This window comes from Ahaetulla prasina, chromosome 5, assembly GCF_028640845.1.
Source record: "Ahaetulla prasina isolate Xishuangbanna chromosome 5, ASM2864084v1, whole genome shotgun sequence".
Classification (NCBI taxonomy): domain Eukaryota; kingdom Metazoa; phylum Chordata; class Lepidosauria; order Squamata; family Colubridae; genus Ahaetulla; species Ahaetulla prasina.
Genome location: NC_080543.1, coordinates 103,942,216 through 103,962,998, shown reverse-complemented (window position 1 = coordinate 103,962,998; position 20,783 = coordinate 103,942,216). Strand labels below are relative to the sequence as shown.

Below are 20,783 nucleotides of genomic sequence, written 5' to 3'. Positions count from 1 at the left end.
AGGAACAGAAACATTTCTCGAAATGGGCAAGGAGTTATTTTTTTTTTTATGCAAGAAGTAAGAGAATATTTTCTTATCTTTTTTCCTTCATCTCTCAGCTACACAGCAAACAGCTCTAAAGTGCACTTTCCAAGTGTAGTTAGAGAACAGGAAGGAATGAAAAGTTTTTGTTTTGTTTTGTTTTGTTTTTTAAAAAACAGCCCTTATTAACTTTTCCTTCCATTTATTCTAGTGTAAACTCTAAAAAGCCATTTTAAAAAGCAAGATCCCATCCACTCAGCAGGTGATATGGTCCTATAAAAAGAGCAATGAAAAAGGCAATTGGATTATCTTCTCCCATCAACCCATTCACAATACTTGACTACTTATAGCCCAGCATCTTAAATTTTATTGCACACTCATGAAAATATCCTTTTAAAATAGAAAAAAAATGAATTTTTTTCCAGCTGCACTAACTTAATTTGATCTCCTCCCCACCCTACCTTACTTCCAAAGATTTAATTGTAGCCTTGAGGAGCAGAAACTATTTCGCAGGCTGTAGGAACCATATCAGCATAACACACAACGGTGCATTCATTTTAAAATGGTCGTTTGCTTGGTTGGGCAAGTGATTCCACAAGAGATGTACCCCCAATATTTATGTTCAGAGTATGTACACTCAAATGCAATGACCATATTACCTATGCTTGATAGGACCCTTGGGTTCTTCACAGCCTTCGTGATATCTCTAGATATTCTCAGAATCAAATAGGGGTAAAAATATTTTTTTTCTCTTTTTTTCCCATAAACCTTTTGATTTTTATAGATGGTATTACCATGTGGTACAGACGTGATAATAGAGGAATAGAACCCGTAATTCACAATGAATGCCAAACTCTTCCCACCAGTGTGTTGGTCTCCCTTCCCCTCTCATCACTTTGCTGAGCTTTTGGCTTGGTTTCAACACATGGTGCTCTAAATCAGGCCGCTCCTGTTCAACTGACCAGTGATAAAGGACTAGACTTTTTGAAAATGGGCCTTGGAGCAACAGTTTGTTATAGGTTTCTTTATATTAAGGTTTCATTGTCAGATCCCACTTTCAAGGAGAGTATCCGTTAATTGTGCTCTCCTCCTCGCCCCTCCTTTACTTTGGATTTCTCCAGTCAGATGACTTGTGTAACAGTGGCAGAGGTGCGTTGGACCGCACACCCATTCATTGTGATTACACCAAAGGAAAGCAAGCAGGAATGGTTTGCTCTGGGGCATTGAAACAGGGGAAAATATAATGGGGAAAAGAGAATTGGTTTTGAGGAGAGGAGGGCTGGGAGGGGAGGGCTGGTTTTCACTGTTTTGTTTTTAAAAAAATCTTTTGCCATGGAACCACAGCAGTTCTTTCTTCTAATAGAAACTGACAAGACATAAAAGACCAAACTATTTGATGAGCACACACAATGACTAGAAATAGATAAAGACAGTGAAAAGACTTAGTTTAGCTCTGAGAAACTGTCTGAAAAATAAAATCCTGTATTAACAAGTGCAAAACAAACCAAAAAAAGAAACTCCAAACATTAAAACACAGTGTATAAAATGGTGTGAGAAATTTAAGTCACCAGACAGCCTTTTAGTCAATAAAAAGCTGTATAGGATGTGTCCTTGTTTGGATAGTGGCCCGTCGGTTGAGTTTTACCCAGAAGGCTTTTGGAGGAGTGAACAGAGGGCAAAAAGGTCCAGTCTTTTGGGTCTGACTGCCATATGGGTGGGCCTGCTGTGTGCCTGTAGGAGGAGATGGATCAGGTCTCTTATTCCTCATTGGTGGAATTATCTTCAAAATTTGTTATGCCTCCAAAGCCCAGTTCTGTTGAATTCTGTGCTGCTGAGACAGTGAGTACTGTATGTAAGAGAATTAATACAAGAACACACAGTTTGAGTCTGCTGTTACACAGTCTTGATGCTGATGAAACTGTGAGTGATGTCCGGTGACACATCATTGAGTCACTTGTTTTTATAGTCCCTTTGGATTGGTTATCGGATAAGAGTCCCCATCTGACATCACAGCATTCTGGTTCTGCATTGGTTGGGTAATTGTCATAAAGCCCTGCAGGAGAGAAAAAGAGCAACATATTAATAGTCTTTTATAAAGAAAAGAAAAATGGATATAACCTTCCCAGTAGTCAAATATAATGTATAAATATTTAGAATCTATGCTGCGATTACATTGCTTCTCTTGTGTCAGAAGTCATTCCAGACAACCTAAGTGGAAAAGCAGCATATATTAAGATTAATTAATAATGATAACAACCACTCATTATCAAATATTTAACAAAAGCTTCTCTGAACAAATTTACCAGAGAATTTTTTTCTATACCAAGCATTATTTGACAATCAGTTTTTTCCCATAAATTTGGGACTTACAGTATATATGTCTTAATTTTCAAACTATTATAAAAAGTTTTCAGATAAATCAACACTCAGCAATATCTAAAATGTACTTGAAATGTGATGAAAAACCAACTACAGCTACACTTCCAAATATGTCATCGTCAGTTGGTTCATCATTCATTCTCCACAGAGATTGCCTTCCTTAACTAATTGCAGTGTCTTCCAACTCTTGCAGCCATATCTCCCTATAATAGCCCTTCTAAAAAAATAATTCACATATTCTCAGCCTCATATCTTTCAGGGATCCTGGACCACAACTCCCCAAATTGCCAATCAAAAAATATTATTTCTTCCTAGCATTTTCCCACAAGTGGAGGTCCACATTTTCGGATCACCTAAGGATTGATCCATTGGTTGCCACGGGAATTGACCAGCTGGTTTGTTTACCTGAGCCTTAATGAAAAGAAGAAATTCATAACTAATCCCCCAAACCATAAATAACTAATGAAACTTACTTATGGACACTTGGAACAACTTTTTGTCCTTGATCATGCTCCCCAATTCTGTGATTTTTACAATTTCCTTTCTTGCCTCATGATACTATTACAAAACAACTTTCAATACCTTCACTTTGAGGTATCTTATTGTTTGGTGAGTCAAAGATTCATATTAGAGGTTCTTTTGTAACAGAATCAGTCCTGATTACTGTACTTAGGAACTATAGCGGTGAAAGATCTTCACTTCCAACTTGAATGCCTCCCATTCACAACTCAAATGTAATTTGTTATGCATGAAATGCTTGCTGTTCTCCACTAGATGTCCCCAGTCACCTGTTCTAAACTACAAAATACATCCGCAATAGCCCATGCATAGTTCCCAGAATTTAAAGCATAAACAAGAAATCTCCACAATGCGTTGTACGTTTTATAAGTAGAATAATACTGATTGGCTCCAAGGAACATGTGATATCTATGTTTTGTTGTTTGCTGTCTAAATTCAGGAAGCAGATTTAATTTAAAATATAATACTTGGGTCTAAGTCAAGATTCTGCAAACATTACTCAAGACAGAGGCTGTAGTTTGATACTCCTTTGCTTGGTGTCCCTTCCTCTTTTTTGGGAGGTGGGGATTATCTAGTCTAGGGGCTCAAATAAATAGGATCAAGAGTCTCCAGGTCACCTTCCTCATTGATCACTTTCACCAGCTGAATGATGAATTCATTAACAATGCAGAGAAACAGTTAAGACTACCACATCTTAGATGATCACCAAAAGGCAGCAAGGAGAAGTCTCTGTATTGCTTTGCAGCTAGTCATTGGTCAAACTAGATTGGCAGCCAACACAGAACTGATGCAGTTCAGTCTTCGTAGGACCTGAAGAACTGTACAATACTTCCGGTTTGGCAGAAGAATTTCTGCTGGGAAGATGCTGCTAAGGAGAAGATTCTTGAGAAGCCTCAAACATTCCTTCAGTTTTCATTTTTACAAAATACACAGAAATTAATGGCATGTAATATTTTCCCAGCTTTTATTACCCTGGCTACTATAGCTAAAGACTCGCAATAGGTTCAGAAACCCATCAATATTATGTTTTTCATTAAAATTTAACAATAGTGCAATAACATTATCATCTTATGTACTCTCCTGCAATCTACAGAGTAGCAACCCAAGTGGTTATTGAGAACTTTTGAATGACCTCTGAAGGCCAATGACTTTCCATATGGATAATTGGCTTGCTCTTTTAGTTAAGCTATCTCCCTGATAAAAAGAAACCATTCCATCTAAATAACTTTCAATATCAGGGATTGTTTATTCAATAAGGCAAAACAGTAGGTTACTTTTGGGCCACATACATTAAATAGAATAGAATAGAATAGAATTTTATTGGCCAAGTGTGATTGGACACACAAGGAATTTGTCTTGGTGCATATGCTCTCAGTGTACATAAAAGAAAAGATACGTTCATCAAGGTACAACATTTACAACACAATTGATGGTCAGTATATCAATATAAATCATAAGGATTGCCAGCAACAAAGTTACATTTATACAGTCATAAGTGGAAAGAGATTGGTGATGGGAACTATGAGAAGATTAATAGTAGTGCAGATTTAGTAAATAGTTTGACAGTGTTGAGGGAATTATTTGTTTAGCAGAGTGATGGCCTTCGGGAAAAAACTGTTCTTGTGTCTAGTTGTTCTGGTGTGCAGTGCTCTATAGCGTCGTTTTGAGGGTAGGAGTTGAAACAGTTTATGTCCAGGATGTGAGGGATCTGTAAATATTTTCATGGCCCTCTTCTTGATTCGTGCAGTATACAGGTCCTCAATGGAAGGCAAGTTGGTAGCAATTATTTTTTCTGCAGTTCTAATTATCCTCTGAAGTCTGTGTCTTTCTTGTTGGGTTGCAGAACCGAACCAGACAGTTATAGAGGTGTAAATGACAGACTCAATAATTCCTCTGTAGAACTGAATCAGCAGCTCCTTGGGCAGTTTGAGCTTACTGAGTTGGCGCAGAAAGAACATTCTTTGTTGTCCTTTTTTGATGATGTTTTTGATGTTAGCTGTCCATTTTAGATCTTGTGATATGATAGAACCTAGAAATTTAAGGGTTTCTACTGTTGATACTGTGTTGTCTAGTATTGTAAGAGGTGGAAGTATGGAAGGGTTTCTCCTAAAGTCTACTACCATTTCTACGGTTTTGAGTGTGTTCAGTTCCAGATTGTTTTGATTGCACCACAAGGCTAGTCGTTCGACCTCTCATCTATATGCGGATTCGTCATTGTCTCGAATGAGACCGATCACTGTTGTGTCATCTGCGAACTTCAGTAGCTTAACAGATGGATCGTTGGAGATGCAGTCATTGGTATACAGAGAGAAGAGAAGTGGGGAGAGCACACAGCCTTGGGGGGCCCCTGTGCTAATTGTACAGGTATTTGATGTGATCTTGCTTAGCTTTACCTGCTGCTTCCTGTTTGTTAGACTTACAAGTCTGTTCTGGTACCTGTAGCTGGTTTAGCTTAGTTAGAAGAATGTCTGGAATGATGGTATTGAATGCTGAACTAAAGTCTACAAAAAGGACCCTTGCATAGGTCTTTGGAGACTCAAGATGTTGTAGGATGTAGTGCAGAGCCATATTAACAGCATTATCTGTTGATCTATTTGCTCGGTATGCAAATTGCAAGGGGTATGCAAAATAACAGCGGATCCGTGATGGTTTTCAAGTAGGAAAGCACTAGCCTTTCAAAGGTTTTCATGACTACAGATGTTAAAGCAACTGGTCTGTAGTCATTCAGTTCCTTGATGGTGGGCTTCTTCGGCACTGGGATGATGGTAGAGCGTTTGAAGCAAGAAGGAGCATAGCACATCTCTAGTGATTTATTGAAAATATGGGTGAAGATGGGGGTCAATTGGTCAGCACAGACTTTTAAGCAAGAAGGAGTTATCTTGTCTGGGCCTGGAGCTTTTCCTGGCTTTTGTCTGTGAAATAGGTCCTGCACTTCCTTTTCTGTGATCACTAGGGGTTGTGAACCCAATGAAATGGGGTCAGTTGTAGGTGGCTTGGCTGTTGTTGGTGTGTCTAAGATGGGGGTTGTGGAGATAGGTGGCTGTAGTTTCCTTTCAAACCTGCAGTAAAACTCATTCAGGTCATCTGCCAGTTGTTGATTACCTTCAGCCTGGGAAGGAGGTTTGCCATAGCCGGTGATATTTTTAAGAGTTTTCCACATGTTTGCTGGTTCATTTGCTGAAAACTGATTCTGTATTGCATAAACTCTGTATTGCAAACTTTTTGTCTCTGTGTTAAAGACATAACATTAAAACAACATATTTTTAAAATAATTAAAAGCAAAGTTTTATTGCCCAAATTCATGGTATTTATAACCATCCTATTAGGGATTTGCTATATGAGAAATAAATAGTAATAGGGAAAAAAGGTTGCATTTTGAAACAGCAAGTGCATTTTCTCATCTTTAGGATTTTATTTATTCCGTATAAAAAAGAGAAGAGTTTTCTCTCTACCAAGCAAAGCATTATAGCAATCTGAGGTTTTTTGAGATATTTTGTTGTTCTCATCCTGCAGAAATTCAGAAATGGTAAATAGCTCACTAGCCATTCAGAGCTCAAGTTCATGTTTTAGAGTCTTTCACAAATCGGAACCATCAGAGACAATGCTATCTGGGACAATAAAGTAGTGGACAATGTTTTGCGTTACATTTATTTCTACCCTCTGATATTATCAACAAAAAAGCTGCTGTACTGTTCAAAGACACTAGTCTGAACAATATGAAGAAAACTAGCCTTCCTGATAAAGAGTCACCCATGTTCTGATAATGAAGTTTGCCTTCAATCAAGCTATATGATTTGTGAATTGGAATTAGGAATTACTACTACATCTTTGAGGTTTCACTGACTGCAAATGCATAATTCCTTTTTTTTATGGATTTCTATCATTTCTTTGACTTTGCATTATTTCACAATATATGTTAACCCGGAAATGTATCGTTTGACTAGGATTTTTATTAATTTAATACATTAATGAACATATATATAAGTTAGTATGGGTTAGTATGGATTATTTAATAAAATTATTCTGCTCATAAATCAACCATTTATCATTTAACACCTAGGCCAGCATTTCCCAAAGGGTATTTTCCAGATGTATTAGGTGATATTCCCATCTCCTAAGCCCAAATATCATAGTATTGGGGATCATGGAATTTATAGATGGCATTAGATTTGAAGAGCTGAAGAAGCTTCTTGGATGAGAAGCAAAACATCTTCAAAGAAAAACCAGAAAGTCCAGTTGCCCCTTGAAAAAGCACCTTTGGGACAACCATGACCTGGATGACTGAGAATCTCCATAAACATTTAGATTTGAAGAGGTTAAGTTATTATTGCTAGTCAAAGTGCAGTTTTTCTGTCTTTCTCTTATCTTTATCTGTTCAGTTGCCCGCTCAGCATGATAATGCCAAAATATTACATTTTTGTGTAACATGCATAACATAATCACACACAAAAAATCTGTGAATATGTACTTGCGTCAGGACATATGATACAAATTCTAAGTTACGGAAAATGTGTGATTGAAAATCAGTACACATCAGTTAGCATTGGTCCCCTTGTCCCTCTGTGGATGGGCCAGTACTCCTAGATTTCTGAGCGTTTATATGAGATTCCCCAGCATGATACCATAGTATCTGGGCTGAAAATTTTGGACTCTTTTGTTTAGTGAAGGTTGAATGCTTGGATTGATTAACATTACTAACTTTAATCCTCTTGCTTCCCCGGGCAGACCAGAAGGAAGAGGCATGATGCCCAGGCCACAAAATGTTTAATATTCCTGTTAATTCTAAAATATTTTATGAAGACCCAGAAACACAGTATTAGCATATAAAATTCCCTACTCAAAAAATCCCAGTAGATCTTTTAAAAAATGAAGAATTTATTTGCACTGCATATTCATACGTAATTTGTCAAGATATTGTAGGCATATATCAAAATTAATAGTCATGTCAAAAGCAAGAATGAGAATGGATGCTTCATATTCAACAATTATTCTCTCTGAAGTATTAAACAAAACCCTAGAAGTTCTGTTGTCCATATTCATGTGGGTGCACACACACGCATGTATGCATGTTCAAGTCAGTATTAGCTCTTGGTGACTGCTTGGACTAGCCCCTGCAAGCTTTCTTGCCAAGGCTTATCGGAAGTGATTTGCCATTGTCTTCTTCCTAGGGTTGAGAGAGAAGGACTGGCCCAAAGTCATCCAGCTGGCTTTCTGCCAAACATGAGACTAAAACTCAGTATCTGGTTTCTAGCTTGATGCTTTAACCCAGGGGTGTCAAACTCAAAGCCCGTGGGCCCGATCCGGCCTGTAGGATGCTTAGATCTGAAGATCTGACCTATGGGGCTGCCTTGGAAACAGTGATGGACAAGCCCAGGGTGCCTCTGCCAGCGAAAATGAAGCTTGGGAAGGCCGTGGCATTGCAACCCTCTGCCAGCAAAAATGGAGCTTCAGCGGGCCGTGCGCTGCCCTCTTGAGCTCTGTTTTCAGCTGCGACAGCCTCCTGCAACCCTCTGCCAGCATAAGCGGAGCCCTCCTGAGCTCCATTTTTACTGGCAGAACATTCAGGTCTAATGTGCCCTGACACATTACAATGAGATGGCCATGCCCCCCCACACACACCCGAGGTCAAAAACAACCCGTGATGTGGCCCTCAATGAAATTGAGTTTGATACCCCTGCTTTAACCACTACACCAAAAGGCTTCATATTTGTTCCCTCAATTTTTCAGTTTGTTGACACATTTGCAAGCTCTGTACTTGGACCAGATACACAGTATGCAATTTAGGGTGGAAGAAATTCAGTAAAATTCAGATTCACACAGGAAGCATTTTTTGTAGAACTGCCTGGTATTTTTAGGCTTCCGTTACAAGCAGAGATGATTCTAGCATTGGTTGCACAGCTGATGTGACCAACCAGGCATGGTGATATTCCAAAGATACCTCTTTTGAAAGCGAATCCTGCTTTTTTATTCTGCAGATTGAGTTTTACATCTTAGCCTCCATCAACAGCACAGGAAGTTTTATTTTAACAAGCCCTTAAAAATATTGTCCAAGCTGAGGGATTCTGTTCAGGTAACATAAATAGGAAGTGCTTGAGAACATGAAGTGGAATTATATTCCGGAACTGATATAAAAAGAGAACAAATAAAGTGAATTGGTATCTAAGGCAGATGAGTCATGCCTAAGTAGACATGAGGAGGAGGGGAAGTGGAAAAGAGAGAAGGCAACAGTGAACGGTCTTCAGGATTACAGAGCAACAGTGTCATTCTTGTGGGATATATAATGGAGAAGGAGGCCTTGAGTGGAAAGTGGAAGGGAATTCTTAATTATATGTGGTCCTCAGGCTTCAGAAAACACCCTCCGAAAGGGGTGTTAGAAACATCTGCTGAAATCTGCCATACCTGTACAGATGAAACTGGATAATCCTCCATAGATGACATCATCATTGTCTGGTAATATAAATGGACACCTTGTCTGAACCTCCAAACAGTATTGCTTGCAAGGAATTGTGTTGTTGCAATGAGACTGTGTGACTTCAAAATACTGGGAACAGAGCCAGGCTTTGTAGACAGTCTAAAGGAGAAGAAAAAGAAAGACAGGAAGGAAAGTAGAGAATCAGATTAATTGACAAGACAAAGCAGCACGAGTAGAATCATTCTTATCGTTCTGTTCTTATCTATCACACTTTGAAAGCTTTTCAGTAAAATAAGGCAGGAATCCTTTGGATAACACATCACTTTCTTCCTTTTCCAGAAAGTGATATTCTATGCCTTCTATCATGATTTAGTCTGTCTTTGGCTTACTAATTTCAAGACTTAGAATGTAAAATGTAGAGCACTCATTCATATTCCGTCTTCATGGGAAGGAGATCAGTTAAATTTTTATAATACTTGTATTTTCTACCAATATACTGGCTCAGTATAAACAAAGCAGAGCCAATTCGCATTCCAACAACCCAAAACTGCTGGTTCATATCAGGATACTGACAGATGCTTATACTGCCCCAGACCAAGCTTGCTTGAGTGTTTTTATTGTGTAATTACTTCATTGACAGAATTTTACCGAGAAGGCAAGTTAAAGCCCTAGCTTTCCATCTATAACTTTTTCTGCCATTTCTTTAGGCTCTTTTCTTATCACCAAAAATCCATTATGAAGGAAAAGATTGTGCAATGCCTTGCAATTGATAGCTCTGCCTCCATCTGTGTCAAATTCAAATTGCAAGATCCTTTGTTTCCTTCACAGGGATCTGAATTAGCCAGGTTCCTTTTTGCTACCTCTTCTCTACTTGGTGTTATATTTCAGAGTTCTATTCCATGCATTTCTCAGTCACACCAAAAAAGTAATTATTAAGAGACATCAGCTAACCCTCCAAACAAATTGCAACTTTTGCCAACTTGCCAAAATTATTAAAATGGTTTGCATCACTAAAGCTCTTCTTTTTATGCATGGACATGGAAGTCATTTGCAAAATTAAGAAACCTGAAAGATTTTTCTGGGAGACAAACTAGAGGCAGAGAAAGAAACTGAATGTTCCAGTTAAAGGAATTGTGTTACTTCCACATTGCCCTCCCATTCCCCAACCCCACTTGCCTTTTTTATTTCCAAACAGTGGACAAGCATATGCTATCTCTATCATCTTGCTAGCACATTTTCTAATAGTAATAACTACCTTGATTAAAAACCCTTTAATCAGAAAATAATATGTCCATAGGACCAATGCCGTTTGTGCCACACTCCTCCTCTATATTACATTAGTAATTGCAACGAAGAAACATTGCTACTCGGTTTTCATGATACAACCCAACCTTGGTCTAAGAGCAGCCAAAGATTTCTGAAAGACAAATCCTTAGAACCATATTTATTGCTTGTTTCTGGCAACCAAGCTGTGGCTGACCCGCTTCCCCCAGATTTCTGGGCATTAGAAATTCTCTTCATGTATTCCAAGGGATTTGGGCAATTAGTATCCTGCCAGTAGGATGCAGAAGATTCCAAAAAGGTTCTGAGTTTGGCTGCCAAATGATCTGATGGTAGTGAGTGAGGGATCGTTTCCAGCAAACAAATTCCAATCCAGACCAGCCTTTCTGAAGCCCCACATTTCCACTACTCTTTCTCCAGTTTAAGAGGGGTGTAAATCAAGCTGCCTTAAAATGTGGCATCCATGGTAGAGCTAACTAGGAAATATCTGAGTGGAAAGTAAAGAAATGAAGCAGCTAAGATTTTATATAGCAACAGCAGAGAAGAAAAGGCCCACTGGCTGCCTCCTGATATCTCTCATAAATCCTCTTTCTTTAGACATCATCTTTTCTGCCCTTTTATTCTTCAAATAATTCCTTGAATGAGTAGATCCAAAGTCCACAATCTACCAAGAAGCATGGAAAATATTTCAACCTTAAAGGTTTAATAAATACCATTGACAGGTAAAAGAGTTGCCTCTGCTTAAAACAATTTTACTGTGTAAAGTTAAGTCACAGATATTCACAGAAGGTGGTGCTAGTTACCTCCTAGTTGATCTAGTCTAGGCTAAAACAGTTAAAAGGAATAGAGCACAGGTATTTAGATCTCCTACATAAATATACAATATTTTAATTACTGGAGCATCCAAATCAAACAAGGTTATAATTAGTTGCTTATAAACATGTTATTGCATTTCATATCCAAGATTCTAATTCCCAATATTTCAAGTCATAGCATTTCTTATGGCTATGTAGATCTGCTCTTTAATAACTAATTTATATATATATATATTGATTGTGATGTAGAAATTCATTGTGTTTGCACTGATTGAAGATTTAGAATGTCTAACACTCTGATTGTGGCCCTATCAAGTCTTATAGTTCTCCACATGCCTATGGATACAAGGTAAATTGGTGGTGGGAGATGAATTTTCTGTAAGGTTCACAATGTACTAGCCTTAAGGCTGTATCTTTTTCCCTTCAATGCAAAAAACTGTGAGAATCCTTTGTGTTCAGTTAATATACTTGTAACATTCCTGCTACTACCTTTTTATTCCAATGTCCTTGTATGCTAATCCAGAGCTATATGTCTGTTTGACAGCCTAATCATCCTTGCATAATCTGATGACTTTCCATATTTTGTTAAATTCTGTCTCTCCCACGAAGTTGCCCACTAACACCTGTTGGCTTTTCTGTGTGCTGCACCTGTCCATAAAAGCCTATGAAGAGCCAAGAACTGTTAAAAGACTGTATCAAGCAATGAGCTGAAGTTTGATAGTGATTTGCTCTTATATTTTATGTTTAGAAAAGCTACCTGAAGTTTGTTTTCATTTTAAATGGCAGAACATAAATAATTAAATAAATGAAAACTTTGTCTAATAAAAGTTAAAGCACAACTGTAAATGTAAAAAAAAGTAGATCTTAATTAAAAGATGAAATAGTTCACCCAATAAGTAGGATAAGGACCCTTTAAACAGAGTCTGAAAAAAGATAATTTCTTTCCTAGCATGCTAATAACAATTTAAGTATTTTTCTAGGCGTTTCTTCTACCACGAATTATAAAAGAACAATTATAGCATATGTTTTTCTCTTTTTAGTTGTGGCTTTTCTCTATCAAACAAAGGAAACAAAAAGTAAAGGCTTAAAATTCAGTTGCTTGAGGTTTTCAGGACAATTTCCTAGAAACTCTATGCCGTTTAAATGTATTTTATTTTTATCTGTTCTAGTTTTTTGTCAGTTAATTTATAGAGCTATCTTCTGTTTATTTATAGTGTCAACAGATAGTAACAAAGTTGCTAGGCAACCATTAAAAAAACAATATTCCTAAACCGTGATTTCTGACTACTTTCTCTTGGATTTTAAGTCATTATATTTTGAAGGGAAAATATTAGCACTAGAAGTATTTGCTTAATGAAAAAATATATGTTGCTGTTATTTTTAATAATTTATATGTAAAAGTGAAAGTGCCACTGCTTCATTTTTTGAATAATCTTTTTTTAAAATTATACAGGGTCCAAAACATAGTTTTATATCCTTTTAACTTTTCAGTGCTTTTAATCTTATTTCTTATTTTATCCTGTAGATAAAATACAAATATGAAATAGACTGTTCCTATTAAATTGTACTCCTCCATAGCAAATAGTAGCAAACAAAGCAAAATGCTAAATGAGTTAGAAATCCCACGAGCAAATAGGTGATGGTGCTAATTCCACATCTTCTCAATGTTGGATTTCTTTACTTGTTTTATTTCTAATATATTGCTGAGCAGATACTACTTGTTTCAGTGTCATCTATAGAAAAACTGGATTTCCTTAATGTCCCTGGTAATTTCAGTGTGAGAAGATAATTCTCATAATTGTGATATTATTACTTGTGAATTTTCACTTTGATATACTTAAATTTCTATTCTGAACTATTTTAACTTTCTCCACCCTGACATCTTTCAGTGTGTTTGACTGCAACTTTTGGCAATCTTCCCATTCTGCTCATAACTGATAAACATACCAGGGTTTTTACTTTCTTATTACAGGTTACAATTACTGATTTTTCATAGATTTGCCCGGGTTTTTGTTGCTAGTTTTTAGATTCAGTTGGTGGGTTCAAAAAGCACAATGCTCATGTGTAAGTGGAAACATAGGAAATAATACACATAACAAAATGGTGGACCTTTGATCATGCCAGCATGACTTTTTTTGACCATACCATATAGACATCATCCCTGAATCTGACAATTCTAAAAAGAGTGCAGAGAATAGCAACAAAGATGATTAGGGGACTGAAGGTTAAAACATATAAAGAACAGTTGCAGGAACTCGGTATGTCTAGTTTAATGAAAAGAAGGACCAGGGGAGACATGATAGCAGTGTTTCAATATCTCAGGGGCTGCCACAAAGAAGAGGGAGTTGGGCTGTTCTCCAAAGCACCTGAGGGTAGAACAAGAAGCAATGGGTGGAAACTAATCAAGGAGAGATGCAACTTAGAACTAAGGAGAAATTTCCTGACAATTAGAACAATTAATCAGTGGAACAGCTTGCCTACAGAAGTTGTAAATGCTCCAACACTGGAAATTTTTAGGAAAATGTTGGATAGCCATTTGTCTGAAATGGTGTAGGGTTTCCTTCCTGGACAGGGGGTTGGACTAGAAGACCTCCAAGGTCCCTTCTAACTCTGTTGTTGTTGTTGTTGTTGTTGTTGTTGTTGTTATTATTATTATTATTATTATTATTATTATTATTATTATTATTATTATTATTATTATTCCCAGTTGATGTCAATCTCAGATGATACCAGATGTACATACTGTATGTATGACTTTTGGATTTGGGTCTTTACATGCATTTTGGTTGGGCAATGGGACATGGCTAATGAAAGGGATAAGGAAAGACAGCATGTTGCAGTACTGTACAGTTCTTTCATATACAGTATTCCTGCTAAATACTAATATGAACTATAACCTAATCTGGAAAGCTTTAAATCAATATTCTTTATAAAATAAAGACAATTTGCCCTTGAAATACAACATCCAGCATTGTTGATAATTTCAGACATCTCATTATCTTACAGCAGTTAAAAAAACATGCTATAACATTTTTGTTTGTCAGCAGAATATGGTAGAATTTCATTTAGTAAAAATATAAAAGCCACAATAATAAATAACATAAAAACAAAAGTACTAACACTGGCAAAGGGAAGATAAAAAATGCCCCCTTCAGCAATGGAACCAGTTCTCTAGCCCCAGATCTGGCAGCATAACCAGTTCTTGAGGGCCTTCCAAATATCAGAAGGGATGGGGCTGATCTGATTTCACAGGGAAATTACTTTCCAGATTTATAAAATTATGGATTTCTCTCAGCTTGTTGCCTCAGTTGTTCACTCTTTTTGCAACATTGGCATAAAAATTTTAAAAAGATACCTAACAATATTAGGCACACACATTATGACATACAGAGGTAACCAAATGAGCAAAAAAAATCACAGTAAAGAACAACATAATTATTAATTCATTATAATCAGACAGATAAATTAGTAGTGAATTTATTTTTTAAAAGACAATTGTGTTTTGGAAAAAACGTAGAAATATACTGGAAGAAAGAACAGAAATAAACAGGAAGAAAGAAAAAAGAAAAATGAATGGAAGACAAGAAGAAATGGTCAATTATTAAGGAATAAAAATAAATGGCTAGAAAAATATTTTATGAGCACAGCTCAGGACATACATAATCTGTAATGCTTAAGCCATCTAGAATTATTTTAGTGATTGAGATGCATACAAAATGATCAATCAAACAATGCCCCATCAATTTGCCATTTTGCTTTATTTTTTGCACAGCCTTCACTATTGATAATGTTCTAGACCACTAAACAAACAAAAGGGAATCATGATTTACTGACATCCAGATTCAGAATTAACCCATTCAGTCTACCCCAGGAAAACCTGTTTTGTATTACTTTCAACTTCTTTAGGAACATCGGTTGATTAAATCTAATACACAACCATAATTCAGAACTCTACAATGATTGTTATTCCCATGCGAAGTTTTTCTTTAATTTGCCATTTTAGAATAATGAAGAACTCATAACTATTTACAGGTTTCAGTATTCTAGTGGGAAAATACCATGTTTTATCTGAAGTTTTGAAGTGTTAATGCTTTTATTTTAAGCAATCAATTCTCTCAATTTCTCATGTGCTGACATGTTACTGGTGATGTGCCATCTAAGTGGCTCAGACTGAAGAATAGTTGTTGCAACTCTCCAAACATAATTGACAACATAAGCTTATTATGTTTTATTGTCATATTTTGTTATGCTTAATTCAGACTTGCCTAGTAGATACTGTCAAAATGTATCCTGGCGTTGCAATCCACAGAATATTGAACTAACATGGACTCTGGTCACACTGGTTTGGAGTTGTGACCGCTAACACTCTGAATTGGCCCCATCGTTCATTAGGATTGTCTTAAATAATAGTACATTTATAATGTCACTTGAAACATTTTCCACCTAAGGTAAGATTTTATTACAAATTATTACAAAACAAATCAAAATATTCAGTAGACACACTCCATTATTAAATCAAAACAAAGTCAAAGGACAACACATTAACTTAAACATCTCTCATGTATTTATTCATTCATGTTATGAGAACAAGAACACCTGATTACTAGCCATGTTAATACAATTAACACAGAAATATAAATGAAAAGCTTTGAAAGCCTACAATAATCTATGGTGATGGCAAAAATGATACCTGACAAATGGTATCAACACACAAAAGCTGCATATAAAACCTTCTGTGACAAGGTCTGATGCAAATACACAAGTCTGGCCCAAAGACTTCAAGTTGGTTTTGTGTTTTTGTGTTTTTGTGTTTTGTGTTTTGTGTCTAGTGCAGCATTTATAACTTACAAACTTCCACTTCTAGTCCAGTGTCTTTAACCATTACATCAGATTGGTTCTTGCGGTCCCAGGCAATGTTCAGGTTCCCATTTACTCAAACTCAAGTTGCCAGTTTAAACCAAAATCCTAGTGATTTTTCTTTCCCAATGGATGTGTGCATATATCATATTTATATATGGGTAATGGATACATGTCTTTGTCCCTGAATTTAAATTCAATCCCTCACACATGCCAACTAGGACTGTGAATGTTACAAATATTTCAGAAGAAATTCTCCACAAGCACTTCTTGCATAAACATGATCTTTGCTATATATTAAAGTATCTAATTTAGTCTAAATAAGGACAATGCTTTAAGATCTTAATTTTAATTCATGGATTCATTAGACTAGTGATATCTCTTTCTGCCTCTTTTGCCATTTGAAAAGTCATGCTTGTGAGTAGCAAAGAGGAGTTATGCTTGTGCTTCACACAAGGGTGTGAAGAATGGAGGTAAAAGGGAGAAATTCACAACTGGATGGAGATGGGTAAGGGACAGGGACTGAGTTGGGAGGAAAGAAACAGGCATATATAAAATGAGGAGGAAGAGAAGGAGGAAAAAGGGAAATCTGAACATGGGAAAACAAAAGAAGGCCGAAGAGGTTGTTAAAAAATGCTTTTAAAAGCCTCTGATGATCAGACAACTCAGCTGGGATCGCCAGAGGAGCCTCTAAAAAGCATTTTTTCTACAACCTCTTCAGCCTAAGAGGTTGTAGAAAAAATGCTTTTAAAGGTTCTGATGATCCCAGCTGAGCCGCGTAATCATCAGAGCCTTTTTTTTTTACTTTTAAAAGCATTTTTTTGGCCGAAGAAAAAATGCTTTTAAAAGTTACAAAAAAAACCTTTGATGATCGCGCGGCTCAGCTGGGCATGGGGGCGGGCAGGGATTTTTGCTACTGGTTCTCCGAACCACCCGCCACCATCACTACCGGATCGGGCAATCCGGTTTGAACCAGGAGCATTCACCCCTGCTTTGGATGTTAGGCACAGGATTAAACTAACCAGACAGAGCCCACTTGCTCCTGAGGATCTGCTAATCTTGACTAACCTTCAGAGACATCTGAACTTTTCAGGAATCATTTTGCAGTTATTTGTTCCTCCTCATGTAAGTTCAAATAAATTGAGCTTCCTGTCAAATAAATATCATAACACAAAGCATAGCATGATAAAAGGTAACTGGATATCTACATCTGTTGTTCCTTTGTTATTTATTAAAGTTTTTCCTTAAATAGTTGTTAAAGGCAGTTTTTAAACTGCCTTTTGTTGGATCCTGATTTTTACTTTCAATTCTTAATTGTCAGGCCTGGAAACCATATTAGACTTTAGGGTTCCAGACGCTGCCACATTTTTCCCCTGAGGGGAGGAAGGGGGGCTGAGGGGTATGGTAACATTCTTCAAGCGGTCAAGGTCGGATGGACATCTGCAGGAAGAGTGGCAAGAAGATATTCGAATGAACTGGGAGAACGTGCGACCATGTGACCATCAAAGGGGTCAGGGGGGTGGGACTCTTGGGGTTTGTATAACTGGGAAAAGAATCCTGAAATTCAGTTTTGGAATTTCACTCATCGTGTGCCAGTTTCCTCATGCTAGTAAAGAACTCTGGAAAACAATGGCTTCTGAGGTTTTTTTATGCAGAAGAGGTTTTTCTGGAACCTTGACATTAATCTTATTAGGTGATCCAAATAATAAAAACTACATAGTAATATTTTCCATATATTCCTTTTTGAGTTGGTAGTTCAATATAATCCTATTATATCAAGCAGAATAGAATAGCAATATAATGCAACATTAAAATTAATAGTGTTCCTAATTACAAAAGAAAAAAAAGCCTGGAACATTATATAATAAACAGATAATTTTTAAAAATTGATCAATTTGCCACATTGCTCGTAAAGCCCAACCAACTTTAAAAACATAAAAATCTGTTAATTTTCCTGTGTAATATTTATAATATAGAGAGAGTACATTTTATGTTCTTAAAGTAATAAACTGTCATAAAATGTGCTCAAATGACCATGGGATGCTGCAAACAGCTGTAAATGCAGCATGCTGCAGAGTGTCCAAAATGCAGAGACAAGTGAACAAGGGACAACCGTTAGAACTTCAGATTTCAGTTGTACGTTTCCTTTTTCAGGTAAGTTGTAACTTTGAAGGGTTGCCAAGTACCCATTTGTAAGCCATCTGTATTTATAAGGAGAAAATAGGCAATCATTCGAGAGAATGTGAGCATCAGTGCTCTTGTTTAAGACTTTCTCCCAGATTAATGTGCTGTGATGTGTTCTTATGATTTACTTTTAACCATTCATGCTTCCTGAATACCAATTCTTAAATACAAGTCAGAAGGAGGGCTATGTTGACTTCATGTCATACTGACTCTACAAGGGACAATTCAAAGACACTCTAAATACAGAGAATCAGACTACTTTCATGTTTCCCCTTCCTTCATCTGCCTCTCTTCTCTATTTATAGCTGTTAAACCATGACAAGGCAAGGTTGTAAAAGGGACTGTATGTCAAACTATGAGGGTAGAAAGAGGCCTTCAGAGAATTCACATTGACTCTTGGTTTCTAATGCGGAATTGTTGCCTATCCAAACTATGATGTACCATCTACAGGTTTGATTCAAGTCATTAATAGTTGTAGAAAATCCATTTCAAGGAACTGCATGGCAAAGAAATCTGACAGACTTTTAAAAACAAACTGTGGCGGGGGGAGAGAAAAAACTGTAATAAACACTTTAAAGGGAAGATCAGATTTAAATGTAGCGAATCTGAAGAATTTATTGCATTAAATTCTATACGCTACATTAAATGAAGCCATTATAGTGAATACATGTTATGTTCAGGGCATTTGTTATGGATTTCCTGCTGTTTTATTGGTAGGCTACGGTTAGTATAACACAGAAATATTTGGGTGTTATTCAGTGTTACTGCATATAAATGATTCTTATAGATTATAATTATTATTATTGAATTATTAGATACTGTAATAAAACACTCACCAAATTAAATGACCACTTAAAATTATAATAAAGAGTTTATTACTATCCTAATTTAACAGATAAACATTGGAGTTTGGCACTTACTTAAATTTCATGAAAAATTATTTTCTCATCAGCAATAACCACATTGCCAGTGAACTCATCACTATATCTGATTATTAATGCTATTGCTTTTGTGTACGGATAAAATCTGACGCACAAGGCTACCATTGATTAATAGCTGAAAAAATCTTGAGGCCTCCATATGCCACTTGTCTTAAGTTATATGACTTCTATAAACAAGTATAAACAAGCTACTGATGATTGCCCTAAAATGGCAAACCTGAGCAAAATTTAGCTAGGTTTATCTTTTTTTTTTCTTGGATTTTGTCAATCCTATTTTTTTTCTTGAATACTGACATATATGATACACAGGATGACATTTTTCTTGATTGCCATTTATATTTAATGTACTATGTTGTGGCTGGTTTTAATTGTTTTATGATTATTCTATGCACAGAGCCACTTGATTGAGATGGGCAGCTATAGAAATTGAATAAGTAAATAAATTAATGTGTGGGGGGAGGAGATTACTACAGAAGCCATTGCACTGCCACAGAAAAGTCCTTATCATTTCCTTCCTGGGTACACAAGGTCAGTGATTGTGTTGTTTAAAATTAAAAAGTTCACTGGACATCCAAAACCTGTAGTTGGAGTAATTAAACTCCAAAGTGATTGAAAGTCTCCATACCTATAAAATACTTATCAAATGAATGGGACATTGAGATCCACCCAGGAGCTTCAGAGTGGAATGGCATGCTGGAATATGAGGCTAAGTTGCTCAACAAAACAAAATCTACTCTTTATTCAAGTGTATTTTTTGTCTTGGAGTAATTATAATTAGCTGGGAAGGGTTTAATCGGACTGTTATACTTATTTACACTTATAAGTGTAACACTTTACACTTATAAGAAATCATTATCGGAATTAGTTGTAAAACTAGAAAGCAGAAACATCCAGAGCAAATTAAACCAAAAGAAATAAACTACAACACTTTCCTTTACATATAATAAGACAATAAATAGTTAATAAAAGAGACAATCTGCCACAAACACACCGTTCACAAATCCTATTCAATTTGCAATAGTGTGTTTCTCCGAAAATAAGACTAGGTCTTATATTAATTTTTACTCCAAAAGATGCATTAAGGCTTATTTTCTGGTTAGGTCTTATTTTGAGGGAAATAAGGTACTAAATGGATCCATCATCCATCTAGCTGACAATTTTAACTGGGGCTTATTTTGGGGGTAGGGCTTATATTACAAGCATCCTGAAAAATCATGCTAGGATCTATTTTCCGGTTGGATCTTATTTTTGGGGAAACAGGTACTTATTTTTAATCAGGCGCATATGAAACATTTCTAGAAAGAATTCATTCTCCAAGAATTTTATATCTGCAATTAATATTAATTTCTTTTAATATTATGTGGACTCCAGAAC

The 20,783-nt window shown here is 36.4% G+C and overlaps 1 protein-coding gene across 1 annotated transcript in view; it reads right to left on the bottom strand.

The window, feature by feature from the left end:
* Nucleotides 1-1,679: 1,679 nt before the first annotated feature.
* Nucleotides 1,680-20,783, bottom strand: part of NALF1 (NALCN channel auxiliary factor 1) — a 563,217-nt gene continuing 544,113 nt past the window's right edge. The window contains exons 2-3 of the mRNA XM_058186254.1: nucleotides 9,319-9,490; nucleotides 1,680-2,074 (exon numbers count right to left, since the gene is read on the bottom strand). Of these exons, the coding sequence (XP_058042237.1) occupies nucleotides 1,779-2,074; nucleotides 9,319-9,490 (468 nt within the window). The 3' untranslated portion in view covers nucleotides 1,680-1,778. The remainder of the gene's footprint in view (nucleotides 2,075-9,318; nucleotides 9,491-20,783) is intronic.